Genomic DNA, 21664 nt, shown 5'->3' on the forward strand with positions numbered 1-21664 from the left:
ACACCTCTGTATCTACCAGTGTGTTACCTCTGTATCTACCAGTGTGTTTCCTTGGTATCTACCTGTGTGTTACCTCTGTATCTACCTTTGTGTTACCTCTGTATCTACCTGTGTGTTACCTCTGTATCTTCCTGTATGATGGACACCTCTGTATCTACCAGTGTGTTACCTCTATAGCTATCTGTGTGTTACCTCTGTATCTACCTGTGTGTTACCTCTGTATCTATCTGTGTGTTCCCTCTGTATCTACCTGTGTGATTGACAACCCTGTATCTACCAGTGTGTTGCCTCTGTATCTACCAGTGTGTTACCTCTGTATCTTCCAGTGTGTTACCTCTGTATCTACCAGTGTGTTACCTCTGTATCTACCTGTGTGATGGACACCTCTGTATCTACCAGTGTGTTACCTCTGTATCTACCTGTGTGCTACCTCTGTATCTACTTGTGTGTTACCTCTGTATCTACCTGTGTGTTACCTCTGTATCTACCTGTGTGATGGACAACTCTGTATCTACCAGTGTGTTACCTCTGTATCTACCAGTGTGTTAGCTCTGTATCTACCAGTGTGTTACCTCTGTATCGACAACTCTGTATCTACCAGTGTGTTACCTCTGTATATACCAGTGTGTTACCTCTGTATCTACCTGATTGACAACCCTGTCTCTACCAGTGTGTTACCTCTGTATCTACCAGTGTGTTACCTCTGTATCGACAACTCTGTATCTACCAGTGTGTTACCTCTGGATCTACCTGTGTGTCACCTCTGTATCTACCTTCGTGCTACCTCTGTATCTACCTGTGTGTCACCTCTATATCTATCTGTGTGTTACCCCTGTGTCTACCTTTGTGTTACCTCTGTATCTACCTGTGTGGTACCTGTGTATCTTCTTGTGTGGTCCCTCTGTATCTACCTGTGTGTTACCTCTGGATCTACCAGTGTGTCACCTCTTCATCTACATGTGTGTTTCCTTGGTATCTACCAGTGTGTCACCTCTGTATATACCTGTGTGTTTCCTTGGTATCTACCTGTGTGTTACCACTGTATCTACCTGTGTGTCACCTATGTATCTACCTTTGTGCTACCTCTGTATCTCCCTGTGTGTCACCTCTGTATCTCCCTGTGTGTCACCTCTATATCTACCTGTGTGTTACCCCTGTGTCTACCTGTGTGTTACGTCTGTATCTACCTGTGTGTCACCTCTATATCTACCTGTGTGTTACCCCTGTGTCTACCTGTGTGTTACCTCTGTATCTAGTAGTAACCTGTGTGATGGACACCTCTGTATCTCCCTGTGTGTTACCTGTGTATCTACCTGTGTGTTACCTCTGTATATACCTGTGTTCTACCTCTGTATCTACTTGTGTGTTACCTCTGTATCTGCCTGTGTGTTGCCTCTGTATCTACCTGTGTGTTACCTCTTTATCTACCTGTGTGTTACCTCTGTATCTACTTGTGTGTTACCTCTGTATCTGCCTGTGTGTTGCCTCTGTATCTACCTGTGTGTCACCTATGTATCTACCTTTGTGCTACCTCTGTATCTCCCTGTGTGTCACCTCTGTATCTCCCTGTGTGTCACCTCTGTATCTCCCTGTATGGCACCTCTGTATCTACCTGTGTGTCACCTCTGTACCTATGTATCTACCTGTGTGTTACCTCTGTACCTATCAGTGTGTTACCTCTGTATCTACCTGTGTGTCACCTCTGTACCTATGTATCTACCTGTGTGTTACCTCTGTACCTATCAGTGTGTTACCTCTGTATCTACCTGTGTAACCTGTGTGATGGACACCTCTGTATCTACCTGTGTGTTACCTATGTATCTACCTGTGTGTTACCTCTGTACCTATCAGTGTGTTACCTCTGTATCTACCTGTGTAACCTGTGTGATGGACACCTCTGTATCTCCCTGTGTGTTACCTGTGTATCTACCTGTGTGTTACCTCTGTATATACCTGTGTGATGGAAACCCCTGTATCTACCAGTGTGTTACCTCTGTATCTACCTGTGTGTTACCTGTGTATCTACCTGTGTGTTACCTCTGTATCTACCTGTGTGCTACCTCTGTATCTACTTGTGTGTTACCTCTGTATCTACCTGTGTGTTACCTCTGTATCTGCCTGTGTGTTACCTCTGTATCTACCTGTGTGTTACCTCTGTATCTTCCAGTGTGTTACCTCTGTATCTATCTGTGTGTCACCTCTGTATCTACCTTTGTGCTACCTCTGTATCTACCTGTGTGTCACCTCTGTATCTACCTTTGTGCTACCTCTGTATCTACCTGTGTGTCACCTCTGTATCTACCTTTGTGCTACCTCTGTATCTACCTGTGTGTCACCTCTGTATCTACCTTTGTGCTACCTCTGTATCTACCTGTGTGTCACCTCTGTATCTACCTTTGTGCTACCTCTGTATCTACCTGTGTGTCACCTCTGTATCTACCTTTGTGCTACCTCTGTATCTACCTGTGTGTCACCTCTGTATCTACCTTTGTGCTACCTCTGTATCTACCTGTGTGTCACCTCTGTATCTACCTGTATGTCACCTCTGTATCTACCTGTGTGTCACCTCTGTATCTACCTTTGTGCTACCTCTGTATCTACCTGTGTGTCACCTCTGTATCTACCTGTACGTTACCTCTGTATCTACCAGTGTGTCACCACTGTATCAACTCGAAGAAAAAGAGGTAAAAATCTGCATCTACCTGTGTGATGGACACCCCTGTATCCATATGTATAATGGACACCTTCATATCTCCCTGGGTGTTGGACATGTTGTACCTCTGTCTATACCTGTGTGTATCTACTGTTATAATGTATCTACCTGTGTGTTACCTCTGTCTCTATCTGTGTGTTACCTCTGTATCTACCTGTGCGTTACATCTGTATCTACCAGTGTGTTACCTCTGTACCTACCTGTGTGTTACCTCTGTATCTACCTGTGCGTTACCTCTGTATCTTCCAGTGTGTTACCTCTGTATCTATCTGTGTGTCACCTCTGTATCTACCTTTGTGCTACCTCTGTATCTACCTGTGTGTCACCTCTGTATCTACCTTTGTGCTACCTCTGTATCTACCTGTGTGTCACCTCTGTATCTACCTTTGTGCTACCTCTGTATCTACCTGTGTGTCACCTCTGTATCTACCTTTGTGCTACCTCTGTATCTACCTGTGTGTCACCTCTGTATCTACCTGTGTGTCACCTCTGTATCTACCTTTGTGCTACCTCTGTATCTACCTGTGTGTCACCTCTGTATCTACCTTTGTGCTACCTCTGTATCTACCTGTGTGTCACCTCTGTATCTACCTGTGTGTCACCTCTGTATCTACCTTTGTGCTACCTCTGTATCTACCTGTGTGTCACCTCTGTATCTACCTTTGTGCTACCTCTGTATCTACCTGTGTGTCACCTCTGTATCTACCTTTGTGCTACCTCTGTATCTACCTGTGTGTCACCTCTGTATCTACCTTTGTGCTACCTCTGTATCTACCTGTGTGTCACCTCTGTATCTACCTGTGTGTTACCTCTGTATCTACCAGTGTGTCACCTCTGTATCAACTCGTAGATACAGAGGTAACACTCTGTATCTACCTGTGTGATGGACACCCCTGTATCCATATGTATAATGGACACCTTCATATCTCCCTGTGTGTTGGACATGTTGTACCTCTGTCTATACCTGTGTGTATCTACTGTTATAACAATACCCCAGGAGATAAGTACAGCTCCCCTACAGAGAATAATCAGCTACAGACACACACTCTCAGGAAAGTGCAAGAAGGTCGCTAATCGCCAAAGGTCAACCACTATGAACTCCCTTCTAAAGGTGTTGAATCATGTTAGTTTGTTATAGACACTAGGCAACTGTTTGCTTATATACCTCTACAAATTGTAAACACAATAAAAAAAATCATCAAAATGTTTTCAAAAGTATTAAAAATAAATTTAAAAAAAAAAGGATTCAAAATTTCATTACATAACAATTTATCTGATGGCAAGAAAAGGAAAACATTTTTACATTCTGGAATCGTATTCAATGATATTAATTCAAAATTAAAGCAACAGCACGTTTCGTCTATCACAGATGCACAAACATAGATGTCAATACATACAAACAGTAGACAATGCAACATGAAACACCACCTGTACCATCTAACACCCACTGAGTCCACTAGTACTGAGTTCATAACCACTGGTGTCATCAAACACCACCTGTACCATCTCACACCGACTGAGTCCACTAGTACTGAGTTCATAACCACTGGTGTCATCAAACACCACCTGTACCATCTAACACCGACTGAGTCCACTAGTACTGAGTTCATAACCACTGGTGTCATCAAACACCACCTGTACCATCTAACACCTACTGAGTCCACTAGTACTGAGTTCATAACCACTGGTGTCATCAAACACCACCTGTACCATCTAACACCTACTGAGTCCACTAGTACTGAGTTCATAACCACTGGTGTCATCAAACACCACCTGTACCATCTAACACCTACTGAGTCCACTAGTACTGAGTTCATAACCACTGGTGTCATCAAACACCACCTGTACCATCTAACACCTACTGAGTCCACTAGTACTGAGTTCATAACCACTGGTGTCATCAAACACCACCTGTACCATCTAACACCTACTGAGTCCACTAGTACTGAGTTCATAACCACTGGTGTCATCAAACACCACCTGTACCATCTAACACCTACTGAGTCCACTAGTACTGAGTTCATAACCACTGGTGTCATCAAACACCACCTGTACCATCTAACACCTACTGAGTCCACTAGTACTGAGTTCATAACCACTGGTGTCATCAAACACCACCTGTACCATCTAACACCTACTGAGTCCACTAGTACTGAGTTCATAACCACTGGTGTCATCAAACACCACCTGTACCATCTAACACCTACTGAGTCCACTAGTACTGAGTTCATAACCACTGGTGTCATCAAACACCACCTGTACCATCTAACACCTACTGAGTCCACTAGTACTGAGTTCATAACCACTGGTGTCATCAAACACCACCTGTACCATCTAACACCTACTGAGTCCACTAGTACTGAGTTCATAACCACTGGTGTCATCAAACACCACCTGTACCATCTAACACCTACTGAGTCCACTAGTACTGAGTTCATAACCACTGGTGTCATCAAACACCACCTGTACCATCTAACACCTACTGAGTCCACTAGTACTGAGTTCATAACCACTGGTGTCATCAAACACCACCTGTAACATCTAACACCCACTGAGTCCACTAGTACTGAGTTCATAACCACTGGTGTCATCAAACACCACCTGTACCATCTAACACCTACTGAGTCCACTTGTACCGAGTTCATAACCACTGGTGTCATCAAAGGATGCAGGCTATGTATAGTAACAAAAGTCAAAATATTATTTAAAGGTCACTTAAAGTGAGAGACGGCATCAAAGGTCAAACTTGTCTTACCTCAAAGATAATTAGAAGGTCACTTGTAATAATCTAACTATGTCACTAGAGGTATCTTATGGTAATCAAGTCTTCAAAGGTCATTTGTAAAAGTTTAAATTCTTCAGCTTCTGGGTAGCTCCATCCTCAAGATCAATCCCCCTACCCTAGACCCCAGTTTTTAATTTTGCCAAAATGTTCAATTGAATTAATTGCAATGTACTGACAAACTTATGAGATGTTGCAAAGAGAGAAATACATAAGTTTTACATAAATCTGCCAATGGAAAACTGTATTATCAATTTGATTCAGTTTGATTTCAAAACCGGCACATACCTGTATGCTTAAAGTTTCACCATATTGGAACTGGAAACGCACTGCAAGCCTGGTTATCCACCACTTCAGGTGTGTAATGCAGGCATAGATTATTTTATTATATACAGGTAATTATGCTAGTGTCCTGTTTAATATCCCTTACAATCTCACCACCCGATACACTGACCTTCACTGCATTGTCATCCTGTATCGACAAATAATTTACGAAATGTTGACGTCTTTTTGATTCTCAAAAGTTTCAACCGATTAAATACGATTCAGTTATAAGTAAAAAAAACAATTTTCGAAAAAAATATCATCAAACTGATATACAAAATGTCAATGTGACGCGTTTGTTTTAGGTCAAGCTGGTCTCTTTACTTTGATTGTACCTACTACGAGTGTACTTGAAATCTTTGTTCATTGATGTCGGTATCATCTGCTCTGTATTTACTCACTAGACACTAATCTGCAGTACGACATACACAGTACATACTCGGTATCCCGAGATGTTTCCCAGAGGTCGACTAATCTAATCTAAAGTGTCCACACAGCCAAGTGTGTACCCTTGTATTTCGTACACACCACACCATACATTCTAAACTGGATTAAAGTGACACAAAAATGCTATACTTCTAAATCGTTTAAGTATAAAGTATTAAGCTATCTAACAATTGGGTGTACAACAGGAGTGTGACTCTGCACTCTGACTGTATACCAGACAAACTTTCCCCCTTTGCCGGTAAAATCTATATTCGCCCCGAGTGTTTTAAAAAATATCATTTCATGTATATTACGTTTGAGCGATAAATTTGTCTTCATAGAGGAGATTGAAAAATGCAAAATTTAAACTGTCATACAATTGTCCTGGTATACAATAGATGTTGACCAGAAAGCCTTTGAAAATGTCTCAAATTACTATTCTATAAATAGACTATCGTAGATATATATACAGTTTGTAGAATATCACTCTTACTTTAACTAATTTTACTACCAGGTGCAAACAATTTCTAATTTGATTTTTGTAATGTGCATCAGTTAATGGATGACGGCCTTTCTATTGAGTCAACAGACACAACACTTATCTACATAAATATGATTCTCGCACTTAGTTACTATATATCCTGAGAACAAATTTGATTGAAAATGGATTATTCAGGATATTTTTTGTAAAGTCACTTACCTGTAAAGGTCAGTTACCCTAAACAGGTCGAGTCGTCGTAGTAACTTGTTGTCTGCTTATGTTGCTCCGTTATATTTATCCTGTTTTAAACTTGTTTATACATAAGGAACACTTCACAATAACAATACTAAAACACACCTGTCTTGCTTGAAAATTTCTGATACAAGTTACCGGATGTTACAGTTTACCTTACATACCTTTTTACACCAGACTATAGTCCCTCGTGCTGTCATGGACATGAATGGATTACAGCACACAGGACAGATACGATGACGTAGGGAATCAAATGTTCTGTTCTATATATATATATAACTTTATTTTACAACTATTCTGAAACAAGTTATTGCAACTTATATTAATCGCTCTTGTTGGCGTGTTCTATATATATAAACTTTAAATTTATTTTACAACAATTATGAAACAACTTATTTCAACTTTTATTAATCACTCTTTTTGGCCCAGATATTAGCTAGCACGGGTCTTGATGTGGGAGGAAACCTGAGTACCCGCAGAAAACCCACTAAGTAGGGCTGGTGACCCAATACTTGTTCACGACCGATCAGGGAATCAAACCCTAGCAGCCTTGGTAACAGGCAAGAGTGCTATCCACTGCGCCACCCGACCATCCCTAAAAGTTCTGTTTAATAAACTTTTTATGACATTTTTGAAATGATCAATATGACCAGGTTGAACTAGGTATCCACACATGACTTACATGTACATGCATATAAGATATATCTAGGATATATGCTGAACTGAAATAAGGTTTCCTTTGGTTCGATTCACTGCTACTCATGCAATGTGTAATTCAGAGCTACCTGTTATCCGACTGAAGCCACATTGTATGCCGACAAATATAACTTATACATAGCACAAAATCAGATATCAGTAAACTTTCAAAAATATATCATTTTCATCGATTCATATTTTATTAATCAGTAATTTACATAACTTTTGAACACATAAAAATGAAGTTATCTTGTTATTTTAAACCCATGCCAACGCTATTCTTTCTCCAGATGAAAGAGTTCTTCAATTCTAAGGGGAGATAATTTGTACATGAATGGATTATTCCCTAAAATGGAATTGTGACAAGATGTGTAATTTTTGTTAATTACTGAAGCAGTTGTTTCATACATTGATTATTTCTAAATTAAACATTAAGGCTTGTCTGCATATTTTCATACGAGAAGCATGTGTAGTTATTGGTACAGAACAATTTATGAGAAAAGTCATATTTTGTATTATTTCAAATTTCAAATAGTTACAATTGAAACTTAAAATTGTGGGAAAAGACAATATTTCGATGACAATGTTTTTAATGAATATCAAATTGTGTTTTTGACCAACACTACAAAGCAGAACAATAATGCCACACGTTGCCAATATCTCCAACCACTAAACTATATGGACATAATTCATAGAGACATTCAGGAAATAAACTCCCCGCACTCGTGAATATATTAGCCTGCGCAATAAACTCGTGCTTTCTGATTCGTTAGAAAAACAAAAGTGTGTGGTCTTGCTTTAATCACATACCTTTCGTATTTGGTAGAGATAGATACAAAGATTTTATAAATTTTGATATTTTTTGCAATTACCGGGAACTTTTCAGCTCGCCATGACAAGGGAATTCCCCTAAAAAGTAGTTCCGGCTAGTATGGTGATACAACATCTTGTATCACACATGTGTGATACAAACTGACAGAAAACATCAACAGAAAATTGTTGTACTACTATTGTAAGATTGCATATAGGTATGTGATAATGATCGTTACCAGCTTATATGACACTCTGCAATCTTCCCAAGATGTACCTGCATACCAACTTTGATGGTCTCAGGTGAAATAATGTGCAGGATTTGCTCCAGACAAGCGATATCTCACATATTTTGCACTTTTAAATAAGGTTAAAATGTAGGTCACAGTGACCTTTGGTGATTGTAATGAAATAATGTGGGAGAGATCTAGATATATGCATCAGACAACAATATTTCACCTGTTTTGCAAATTTAACAAACTACTACTAATACAAGTCCTCATCAAGATATTCCCTTACAAGCAGGAGGCAGTATCATTACATACTTTCTCTCTTGTTATGCAGCATGAACAACATGATGACGTCAGCAAATTCAAGTCCCAACTGGCGGTTTTTCTGTTTTATCATTTTCAGTCTCTTTACCAAAATAACTTACCATTTTGCACATTTTTGTTTACCATATACAATAATAGCAATTTTTATGAAAACTGGAACTCAATTTAGATTTTCTCTCCATATATACATTTACTCTAAAATCTGCCTCTGAATCTAGTCTGGACAAAGCACACATATCAGCACTGGATGATCCCGACCACGAGATATGTATACACTAAAGGGTTTTTGTGTATTATTTCCAGACTGTTTTGTGTCTACTACAGGAGCCTACAGCATCACGTATTGTCTGTTATATCTGTTACATATACCCATCCAACTTCCCCCCCTGCAGCCAACAAAACCCTAAGTGATTTCCCTAGTGATTATGTCGGACTCGTCCAACTTCCTCACCTTGAAAGCTCCTTGGGATTATCTGATCTTATGTAAATCAGCATTGTTGGGATTTTCCTGTACATCATATAAGAATTTCAATCAATATTCTCCATGTAAACCAGCATGACTATCAATCCCCGTTATATAATACAAGTGCTTTATTGATATTTTCCTAACATGCACCCTCTGAAATCCTATTCCAATAAATATGTTATATATTACACTTGTATATATTAGATTGGAGGTTTTTCAATGGTTTTGATGTCTACCACAAAGGTGTCAGCTTCCATAAAGTCAAAGTGGGAAAATCTACACCGTTGATTAATGTCTCTTGGGGAGAGTTTTTTGTGTGGACCATTTTTCTGGCATTTTCTTAGCCAAAATTGAACATGGAGTTGTGATTTGAAAAGGATATTAATAAGAAAATCAAAAATTTTATGAAAATGGAAATTATGTGCATGTATACAAATGACTTCAGGAAACAGGAAAAATTCTTTCAAAATGGACTATTTGAACCCCCGTTCCCAGGAGATTATTTAATTTTTAATTAATTTGATGTTGTCATGGTCATCTTGTTTATTGTATTTATTCCTCTTCTGGATAAGGAGGAAAATTCCACATTGGAAACCATCGACTGGGTTACGTTGAACTTCACAACTGTTTCAATGAATTTACTGCAGACATAGGTTCTCATTCTCCCTTGTATAATTTTGAATCCCTGGAATTAAGTTACTTTTAAAAGCTTTGAGTATTCGTGCAATATGCTAATTGACAGATGTACATGTATGTTAATTTGTTGTTAACTTTTTCAGGAATAATGATGACCAGATGTTACAGGTTTGAGGCCGTGATGAAATGACCGCATTTTGTACCTTGTCATGTGACTCTGAATTAAGACAAGTCATCAGAAGCCTCAAGTGATTGACCTGTGATTTAGTCCATTAGAGTTGAAGTCACTGACAAGCTTTCGGGGAACACAAATATTTCAAAGGCATTGCTGGAAAAAGTTTTGCCGTCCAATATTTTACTGTTACAGCTGACAGAGAGAAGCTAGCTGAAGGACGACACATCCCACACATCCGCAGTTTTTTTTCCACAGTTTGTATATATAGCAGCAAGCCAACACAAACATCAATACTCATGTCAATGAACTTTGCCTCCCATGTTACGGGCTTGTCCGTCAGGTGATAATGTCAAGGGCACAAGTAGGGATGGGGATTCACATTTACCAAAGTAAAGTTGTAAATAGAAACCAAATCTCTTGACTGGTTCATGAGTTATGCTGTACACAACTTCTTATTGCAAATTATGTGTGACCTTTGACCCTCTGACCTTTACCTATGAACAAAAAAATCTAATCAGGAGATGATTTTACCATAAACTATATCAGTGCAGGGGTTTATAAGATATCGAATTCACAAGATTTGCAGATAGAAACATAATATATAAGATCTAGGTTTAGGTTTTATTTTGTATAATGTCCTATCAACAGCTAAGGTCAATTAAGGGTGTGTCTGCATGTATGTTGTGTATGAGTGCAGGAGGCAGGGTATGTTGGTGTATTTGCCTACTTGCGATAGCACGGACCTGATGCCGACTTTAAGTGCTATCTCACTGAAATACCATGCCGAAGCAGCACAGCATTCTGCCCAGTCGCATTATACTGACAACGGATGAACCAGTTGTTGCCATTCAGCCATTCCCCTAAATGCTGAATGTTAAGCAGTGAATAACAACTACCATTTTTAAGGACTTTGTTATGTCCTGGCCTAGGGACAGAACCCATTGCCTTCCACCCCCGACACACTGACAAAAGGATAACTATGTCCCCTCCCCCCACTAAACTAAGTGCTGTCCACACCCGACACACTGACAAAGCGATTACTATTTCCCCTCCCCCCACTAAACTAAGTGCCTTCCACACCAGACACACTGACAAAGCGATAACTATCTCCCCTCCCCCCACTAAACTAAGTGCCTTCCACACCCGACACACTGACAAAGCGATAACTATCTCCCATCCCCCCACTAAACTAAGTGCTGTCCACACCCGACACACTGACAAAGCGATTACTATTTCCCCTCCCCCCACTAAACTAAGTGCCTTCCACACCAGACACACTGACAAAGCGATAACTATCTCCCCTCCCCCCACTAAACTAAGTGCCTTCCACACCCGACACACTGACAAAGCGATAACTATCTCCCATCCCCCCACTAAACTAAGTGCTGTCCACACCCGACACACTGACAAAGCGATTACTATTTCCCCTCCCCCCACTAAACTAAGTGCCTTCCACACCAGACACACTGACAAAGCGATTACTATCTCCCATCCCCCCACTGAACTTAGTGCCGTCCACACCAGACACACTGACAAAAGGATAACTATGTCCCTCCCCCACTAAACTAAGTGCCATCCACACCCGACACACTGACAAAGCGATAACTATCTCCCCTCCCCCACTAAACTAAGTGCCTTCCACACCCGACACACTAACAAAGCGATAACTATCTCCCCTCCCCCACTAAACTAAGTGCCTTCCACACCAGACACACTGACAAAGCGATAACTATCTCCCCTCCCCCACTAAACTAATTGCCTTTCACACCAGACACACTGACAAAGCGATAACTATCTCCCCTCCCCTACTAAACTAAGTGCCTTCCACACCAGACACACTGACAAAGCGATAACTATCTCCCCTTCCCCCACTGAACTAAGTGCCGTCCACACCCGACACACTGACAAAGCGATTACTATCTCCCATCCCCCCACTAAACTAAGTGCCTTCCACACCAGACACACTGACAAAGCGATAACTATCTCCCCTCCCCCACTAAACTAAGTGCCTTTCACACCAGACACACTGACAAAGCGATAACTATCTCCCCTCCCCTACTAAACTAAGTGCCTTCCACACCAGACACACTGACAAAGCGATAACTATCTCCCCTTCCCCCACTGAACTAAGTGCCGTCCACACCCGACACACTGACAAAGCGATTACTATCTCCCATCCCCCCACTAAACTAAGTGCCTTCCACACCAGACACACTGACAAAGCGATAACTATCTCCCCTCCCCCACTAAACTAAGTGCCTTCCACACCCGACACACTGACAAAAGGATAACTATGTCCCTCCCCCACTAAACTAAGTGCCTTCCACACCAGACACACTGACAAAGCGATTACTATCTCCCATCCCCCACTAAACTAAGTGCCTTCCACACCCGACACACTGACAAAGTGATTAATATCTCCCCTCCCCCACTAAACTAAGTGCCGTCCACACCCGACACACTGACAAAAGGATAACTATGTCCCCTCCCCCCCACTAAACTAAGTGCCTTCCACACCCGACACACTGACAAAAGGATAACTATGTCCCTCCCCCACTAGACTAAGTGCCTTCCACACCAGACACACTGACAAAGCGATTACTATCTCCCATCCCCCACTAAACTAAGTGCCTTCCACACCCGACACACTGACAAAGTGATTAATATCTCCCCTCCCCCACTAAACTAAGTGCCGTCCACACCCGACACACTGACAAAAGGATAACTATGTCCCCTCCCCCCCACTAAACTAAGTGCCTTCCACACCCGACACACTGACAAAAGGATAACTATGTCCCTCCCCCACTAGACTAAGTGCCTTCCACACCCGACACACTGACAAAGCGATAACTATCTCCCCTCCCCCCACTAAACTAAGTGCTTTCCACACCCGACACACTGACAAAGCGATTACTATCTCCCTTCTCCCACTTAACTAAGTGCCTTCCACAACCGACACACTGACAAAGCGATTACTATCTCCCCTCCCCCCACTAAACTAAGTGCTTTCCACACCCGACACACTGACAAAGCGATTACTATCTCCCTTCTCCCACTTAACTAAGTGCCTTCCACAACCGACACACTGACAAAGCGATTACTATCTCCCCTCCCCCCACTAAACTAAGTGCTTTTCACACCCGACACACTGACAAAGTGATTACTATCTCCCCTCCCCTCACTAAACTAAGTGCTTTCCACACCTGACACACTGACAAAGCGATTACTATCTCCCCTCTCCCACTTAACTAAGTGCTGTCCACACCCGACACACTGACAAAGCGATTACTATCTCCCCTCCCCCCACTTAACTAAGTGGGAGGTACAACTAAATATCTGAAGTGGTAGATAGCACCAACAATAACTAATTAACTCAACAAACATATTTCAAATCTGTACTGTAATTTTAAGACATTGACGTTCACAAGAGGCAGTAATTGTGTCTGTCTGTTCCACCAGGAAAACCAGATAACTTGATCACGACATCACCAGTTTCTGACAGTTTTACACAAATTAATTCAAGACATGAGTTGAAACTTCATTATTTACATTTTACAGCACAAATGAGATCAATCACAATTTTTCAGCTTTTAAATGATAGATTGCACAACTCCACAAATGTTCACTGCAGGATACACAACCAACGACAAATGCTGACACCGCAATAATTTCAATTTTCATTGAATTCATTTAATTGAAAACTACATAAAAACAAAAATAAAATGAATGGGGACAGGCATAGATAATCATCATATCAGTCACCCCATAGTAGGAATACTAAAGAGTTCAAGTGATACCTTTATTTGAATCTTAACCTTGACCAATGGCCACTATGGTGTAAAAATGAACTCAATCTGTATGGCATTCGTCAGATATTTTGTACACAATTTTAACATTGAACATTGATTACCAACATCAAATTAGGTGTAGAACTCGATACATTAATATTCCATGCTGAAAATACAAGCTCAATCTGTTGAGGGGTTTATGAGATGTCTCTGACACAAGCTTTTACCAATGACAGACCCACACTCACACACACACTCACACACACACACACACACACACACACCCTACACACACTCACACTCACACTCACACACCCTACACATGCTCACAGACAAACTGACAAAGTATTAATACCCCACACAAAAATGGGAGGAAGAAGGGTTAACATCTATCATTAATCATCTTATTGACTCGCCATTCCCTGGGGAAGTGAAACAAAGTCATATATACCAGTGAGATATATAAATTTGCAATTCACAATTGCAGAGGCAAGATTTCTTTATCAAAAGCATTGAAGTTTTAAAACTATTTGACTGTTACACACTTTCCTGGTAAGTCACTATAGGCTATACTACTGTACAGACCATTGAGATTGCACTGCAACCACAAAAACTATGAATTTTATACACAGTAAAAGTCTCACTGAGCAGTCCACATTGATCAAACATCAATCTATACGCCACACGTATCCAGTCCTCGAGACAATTACAGTCGACAAGGAGAGCTGGCCCTGCATGGTGGTATCACAATCAAAGAGTAAAACTTATAGCCATTCTACGTATTGATAATTTATACCTCGCTCTACTTCTCACTCCGAACCTCAAATCTCTACAAACAAAAGACCCATCGGGTCTCTAAAATCCCTTCAGTCCAGAAATTATGGATCAATAAGTTTCTTACCCTAAACTAGATAGAGCTGTGTATTGCTGAGGAGATATGTAGCACAATCTAAGGATAATTCAAAACAAACGGAAGATGCTCTGGGTCTGTAAAATCCCTTTAGTCTGAAAATTACTTCAAACTCCTTCACATGTCAACAATACATCAACGTCACGTCAACCCTGCATTTACACTGTAGTGTTAACATGACATTATGTCTTTGATATACAATGGGTGAACAGGGTAAGAGAAAAAGAATCATTCACCCCCTTGATTGGGAATCTCAACCCTCGGGGAAAGATTCTTAAGTTGCCAAACACTTGGCAAAGGAGGTGAGAGATTCTACTGTTTCCTCTAGCTTGGATTTTTTTTAAATCATCCACTCTGTCAAATTCTTGATAAATAAATAAATATACAACAGTTGAAATAGCGCCCTATCTAGCTAACATAAGCCACTCTAAAGCGCTTTACAGTACATTTTATACAGTCAATACAATTAACAAATATATATTAATCAATACAATATTGATGAACCTTACTGATGTACCCCGTAAATAGCTGAAGGAAATCTAAAACATGCTGTCATTTTTGTTACATTTTTTTTAAAGATACACATATCTGATTGTTGCATTAAATTAAAATAGTCATGATTCATCCTTTGTTAAAGGATGTTTGTGTCTTACACAGGGTTCTCCCCAGGCCATTTAGCTGATACGGCTCCGTATCAGCTTCAGTTTGAAATCCTCCCTGCCGTATCAGCTTAATTGACCCGTATCACCTTAAACTGTGAACCGTATCACCTTGTTATTTGTACTGAACAGGTGGTCTTTTTACACAAGAAATTGACACTGATTAAATCACACGGCTGACCCAAGTCCATCAATGACCCCACTGGTCAGTTGCACGATAAGCGTATTGCCACAGGGGGCCTGTAATTAGTGGGGAGGGGGACCGGACGACAAGCCCACAGGGCACAGGTGTCCGGCAAGCGTGCTCACTGGAGCCTAAAGCAATTACCACCGGATCCTTTTAGCATGGTCAATAGGTGATTAATTGAGGTACCTACTGTTGGATTAACAAAACAAACACTTATTACATCTATTATAAATTAATTTACTCACATATGATTGCATTTGACAACGCTGAAATAGCGTGTGTATTCAGTTAGTGATGGTCGCCATCTTGGATTGTGTAAAGTACAAACCGGAAAGGGGAATGAAATTCCGGATTTGTCGTTTTTAATGAAGAAGAGCTCAAATAAAAATGCTGTTTTAATCTTTGATCACATTTACTGACAGCAGTATTTAATATAGTTTTAGAGGAAATAAAAACACTGTACATTTTATTAAAACATTTTCTCTTACAATAATAAGAACTATGATATAAACTTGTTCATGTAAGTGTTTCCCCCTATAGCTTTTAAATATTTCTTCTTTAAATTATTTTTAATGGGGATTAAGTAAGGGATACAAATGTAAAGATAAGAGACAAATGTCACAAATGTCATATCTATTATTCAATGTACAAAACTCATCCACCTTTCTATAAATTGTATTTTTTTTCAGAATATATTGCTGAAAATTCAGACATAAGAAACACTTATTTATTTCCTTGGTTTTAATGTTCACCAAAAGAAGTTTGGTAAATAAAAGTAACTTTTTAAACATTATATTACACCCCCCACCCCCCTTAGGTTTGATAAGGTATTATAAGGTATTATATTAGCGTGTCCGTCTTGAATGTTCGTTGCAAATGAAACATATCGGCTTAAAAAAATTCTGGGGAGAACCCTGTTACACATATTGTTTACCAGGAACCTTTCACTGCAGTTCAATTTTAACCTTTTATGCCCTACGTGACGAGGGCGAATTATGTAAATATAAGGTTAACTTACTTACTTTAGTAAATCTGTATGTCTACGCTGTATGGAAGCAGTAGTTATGTAAATAAGGAAGGTTAACTTACTTTCATTAGTAAATCTGTATGTCTCCACTGTATGGAAGCAGTAGTTATGTAAATAAGGAAGGTTAACTTACTTACATTAGTAAATCTGTATGTCTACGCTGTATGGAAGCAGTAGTTAGGTCCGGCGTACCTTGTATGCCCTACAAACAAAATCATATATGGATTAATAAGACCCAACATCATCAGGCGTATAAATAATGAAAGCAATACCTCATAAAAATAATTATTTAGTTTACTACCCTACTAGTTATATTACTAATGATGTTTACTGTTTTACAATTATCACAGTGAAACTGTTTGGTTTGGACACCTGGGGACACAGATGTACAAAGCTACAACTAAACTCTCCTAAATAAAATGTTCTGGTATTAAAAACACCCACCAATACAAGTATTTTAATGTAAACGTTTTGGTAGCAATATTTGTTTCTCATAAATGTTGGTTAATGCAAATCAATAAGGACAATGCTGTGATTTCAAAACAAATCTTAACTAATAAACATGAGTTGAATTCCTATCTTTATGAATTATTTAACTTGTTGATAGGCTGTTAAACAATACAAAATCACATTTTCGTAATTGAATATACAATGTACATAAAAATAACTCAAATTTCTGAGAAATACTGGGAGAAAAGCAGGAAGTGTTGCAGAATGCTGATTTTTTTCTCTCTCATGAAACCACAGATTTTTAACAGAAGTTCACAATTTTACCTGGAAATTTCACAATATCACTTTTTGTCAGTAACATCCTATTCACACCTGTCAAGTTTTACCTATAGGACTAAGGTTATCATGACAACATAAAAACTCAGGTATCCGGTTATACAGGTAACACAGCTTTTAACATATACTTCTACATCCTGTTACAGGCATTCTTCTCCATGAAAGGTGTGGATGACGTCCATTAATGACTAATTACATTTTAATATATAAGATAGAGTGTAATACGGAGGACTAGAACTAAAGTGAAATATAAAAACATATATATACATTAATACACCAGTTATAAACTCGTGGTGAAAACTTTAACTTCCCATCACAGCTCTGATCAGCTGATTCCTAAAAGGCTACTAAAGTGACCGTCCTCATTTCAGAGATTACTTTGCCCACGGCTATAAACGACACAATTTCTTGACATTATATTTGTGGATTTAATTTAAGGTATAGAAACTATATTTACTGGAAAAATGTAGATTAAAGTTGCTGGATTCTTAAGTACTGTATTTATTCTACGAGGTGTTTTGAGGGCTTAACTTACTTGAAAGTGCTCTTTTTATAATCCTTCAATAGTCTACTAAAACTTATTTCAAAGTTCTAAATTTATACTACAAAGTGTTTGGAGGTAGTGGGGTGGGGGGGGGGGGGGCATTTTTGAAGAGGATGGTGTTTAGTAGAATACAATCAACGAAGGTGCAAAACAGAGATCTATGCGTTTTTTAAACGAAAAACCTTTAATATTTTAATGTACAATGTGAGAGTGTTGGGTTAACATGTATGCTCATCCTAATTGTTTATAAAGGGTTTCTATTTTTCGAGGCCATACAGTTAACATGGTAGATCTACTTTGTTTATTACTAATTCACACCTGGATTAGAATAAACACTTAACAATCAGTGGCTTTCAATGTCGATCTTGAGTGCTAAACTTGCAGGAAGATTTTGAAAAAAAAACTATAGCCCCTTCCTCCTCCAGGATCCCCCTTCCTTTTTTACCCTATGACAAGTACACTAATTATAAATTAGACACTAGTCTAAGCATCTTGCTAGTGGAAATGTACACTCATGAACAATGATCCCAAAACCATCACAAAATATGACTGCATGTTTTAAGTTTTAACATTTTTTCAAGTACCAGGTATGGGTTGACTATTAATTAAGTACATGCTCAAAGGGGAATAACCCTATGCCGACCAGTATCTTACCGGTAAAGAATTATTAGCAGATTACAAATTTATTTTACTTACATATATGATGTTTTTGAAAGAATCCCTATCTAGCATTTTATATGGATATTTTTTGGAAAGTACTGAATAATCACTTATGGAGAACAAAATATGACAAGTCCTTCCCAAAAAAAGATGAGTTTACTAGCTAATAGGACTTAAAATTCCACCTTACACAATTTTCTGGGAACATCATAGACAATCTACATGTATCTCCGACTTTTACCCTTTTATATAACTTATTTTATATATAGGCTATAAACAAAATACTGTCCATCAGGACTTTTTCTAGGGCCATTTGAAAATACATGTTAATAAAATAATATTTCATAGATAAGGAATCATTTGAGTCTTTTAGATGATACTTTGCAAAAAATAAAAATTAGAATTTTATTTAATTAAAAGAAAACACTGCATGTGCACTCCTGTTGGTAAAATTTATTTCTCCCACAACCACTATAGGTTTCCTCACTTCCGATTCATTGGATAAATCTGCTAGGAGTTGGTAAACATTTTTGGTTACCCACTAGTGGGTCTCACCCTGGACGTGATTTCATTGGGTCTCACCCTGGACGTGATTTTATTGGTCAATTTTTTACTGATGACATCACGTAACAATGCTTTGCGACATCATCTTCCATTGTGACGTTGTGATTCACGGTAATTGTATCCCCCATTTGAAGCCTACATAGTGTATTTTCAAGAGAAACAAATGGCTTTCCATATAAAATATGAACGTTATGGGAGAAAAAGGATCCCAACCTCGTGATGGTAGGTTATCATGTTTACCTAGCACTTGTTAGTTAATTTTCAAATTGTAAAAGACACTCAGAAAACCTTGTGTCTATACAATAAAAAATTCAACTAACTCGAGTTAGATAAACATGATAACCAACCATCACTCAGGGAACCTCTATATATAAGTAACCTTTTCTTAGAATTTTAACCCTCGGTGAATTGCCCATATCAGACTTAGATCCATTTCAAATTTTTTTAGGGCAAAATTGTGCTTTCAGGAATTACGTTTAAGTGATTTTTATGTAGAGTTCAAAAATTACTTGCTTTTAACATGGACAAATTTTATTGTAACATTAAAACTAATAAAAGCACTGAATAATTGACCAGCTGGGCACATAATTTTATCAAAATTAGATGAAAAACAAAGAAAGGAAAATGCAATAAAAGCTTATTAATATTCTACAACCCAAAAAGGAAAATAATGTGAAAGACTTCTATGATGTAACTGTATTCTAAGAGAGTTCATACATTTTTTGAGGCCTCTGTTAGGGATACGATCTATGTCAGACTTTTGGTTTACTAGTCTGACAGTCTAGAAGTGGAAGAAAAAATTGGTAGAAAGCAGCTAGTGTTTTACCAGCCAGGTGATATGATTAACAACAGTCATTTTGTTAACTTGCTTTACTGAACAGTAGTTATGACAAAAAAGGGTTAAAGATAATTGTTAAATCAGAGACGTATATATATATATATATATACTACTGGCTGTATATGTCTCTGGTTAAATCAATTAAACCCAGTACCTGTCAGTGTCAATAATGAACTTTCAATTCAATGTGATTAAAGATAACTTGTACAGGAGATCGCTGACTGTCAATGTTCGACAAATTCTCAACACAAGAGTTGTGAACAAAGCTATTGTTTCTGTTGGGGAAAACTCAATAACAACATTAATTTGTTTACACTGATACAGTTTTGATAACATATGTTTTTTAGTTCAAATTAGTGTGAAATTTCTACTAATTTTATGTTACCGGCTTTCAGTGAAATACAGTATTCTATAGTACGGCAGTATGTGAACATTTGACCGGATGAACGGCTGTGCTGATACACACGGTTATGCCCACGTGCCTTTTTGTGGTTAAAAATCGATCAGAAACTTCCTCATTCGAACACCAACACAAATAAATTAAATGCAAATATCACAAATGTATCTTTCACAATAATTCTACATAAAAATCTCTCTCTCTTCCATTCAAAGATCACTCGCTAGCCGTCGTAACGGGACTGGCTTTATCTTGTCCGCGTGCTCATAAATGAATGGGGAAAGCACATTCACATTGTCTATTATTTCGCGACAGGGGATTAAATAAAACTATGATTAGAACGAATAGTCCTAAACTTAAATATGTGAAACCATAACACACATTTGACTCAGGTGATCGGGATAATACCCTTTGTTGTTCATTTACCTTTTGTTCAGTGAAAATGTTATAATCTTCCCTCGTACGGCGACGTCTGTCACTCTCACTGCTGTTAAACAAACAGCTGTTGGACCGGTGTCTGAGCATGCGCATGACTTAGTCTTGCTGTAGTCACTAATATAATAATAAAAAAAATAGCAATATTCTGAAAGACTGTTGCCTCTCTAAATATTTCAATAATAATAAAATATTCACAATAAATATATGTATAAATGGGTTTTACAAAATGGCCCTTCCTTTGGTTTCAATTTTCTTTTGGTGAGATGTAGACCTAAACCATATCACAACAAAAACACCCACCAAAATTCAAAGAAGCATAAAACTGAAATTCTCAAAAAGTCATAGTTTTATCCCAAAGACAAATGTTGTCAAACAAATTATGCATTGGGGGATATTTTTTTATGCAACCCAAACTAGGGATCATATGCTACAATATACATGTAAAATTCCTTGCTACGGTGAGATATCAGATATTTACAGACAAATCAACAGCCGGAAACCATCTCAAGCAATGATATTTTCCAGACAAAAATGTGTTCTTCTTAGAATAA

The 21664-nt window shown here is 38.6% G+C and overlaps 2 protein-coding genes across 5 annotated transcripts in view; one reads left to right on the top strand and one right to left on the bottom strand.

The window, feature by feature from the left end:
* The window catches only part of LOC110456852 (electroneutral sodium bicarbonate exchanger 1-like), a 112261-nt gene extending 91081 nt beyond the window's left edge, over positions 1–21180 (bottom strand). Inside the window, exons 1-2 of one of the 4 annotated variants that reach the window (XM_021507860.1) lie at positions 21102–21180; positions 17024–17088 (exon numbers count right to left, since the gene is read on the bottom strand). The gene's annotated coding sequence lies outside the window, so the exon portion shown is untranslated. Of the gene's footprint in view, positions 1–5783; positions 5830–6945; positions 7117–17019; positions 17089–21101 lie in introns of those variants that run through there. The other 3 variants (XM_021507861.1, XM_021507863.1, XM_021507864.1) reach the window with 3 other exon arrangements.
* On the top strand, positions 4130–5251 carry LOC110456868. Its single transcript, XM_021507895.1, has one exon. The coding sequence runs from the start codon at positions 4130–4132 to the stop codon at positions 5249–5251; it is 1122 nt and encodes a 373-aa protein (XP_021363570.1).
* Positions 21181–21664: the final 484 nt, after the last annotated feature.

The sequence above is a fragment of the Mizuhopecten yessoensis genome, unplaced genomic scaffold (assembly GCF_002113885.1).
Source record: "Mizuhopecten yessoensis strain PY_sf001 unplaced genomic scaffold, ASM211388v2 scaffold8931, whole genome shotgun sequence".
In the NCBI taxonomy this organism is placed as follows: domain Eukaryota; kingdom Metazoa; phylum Mollusca; class Bivalvia; order Pectinida; family Pectinidae; genus Mizuhopecten; species Mizuhopecten yessoensis.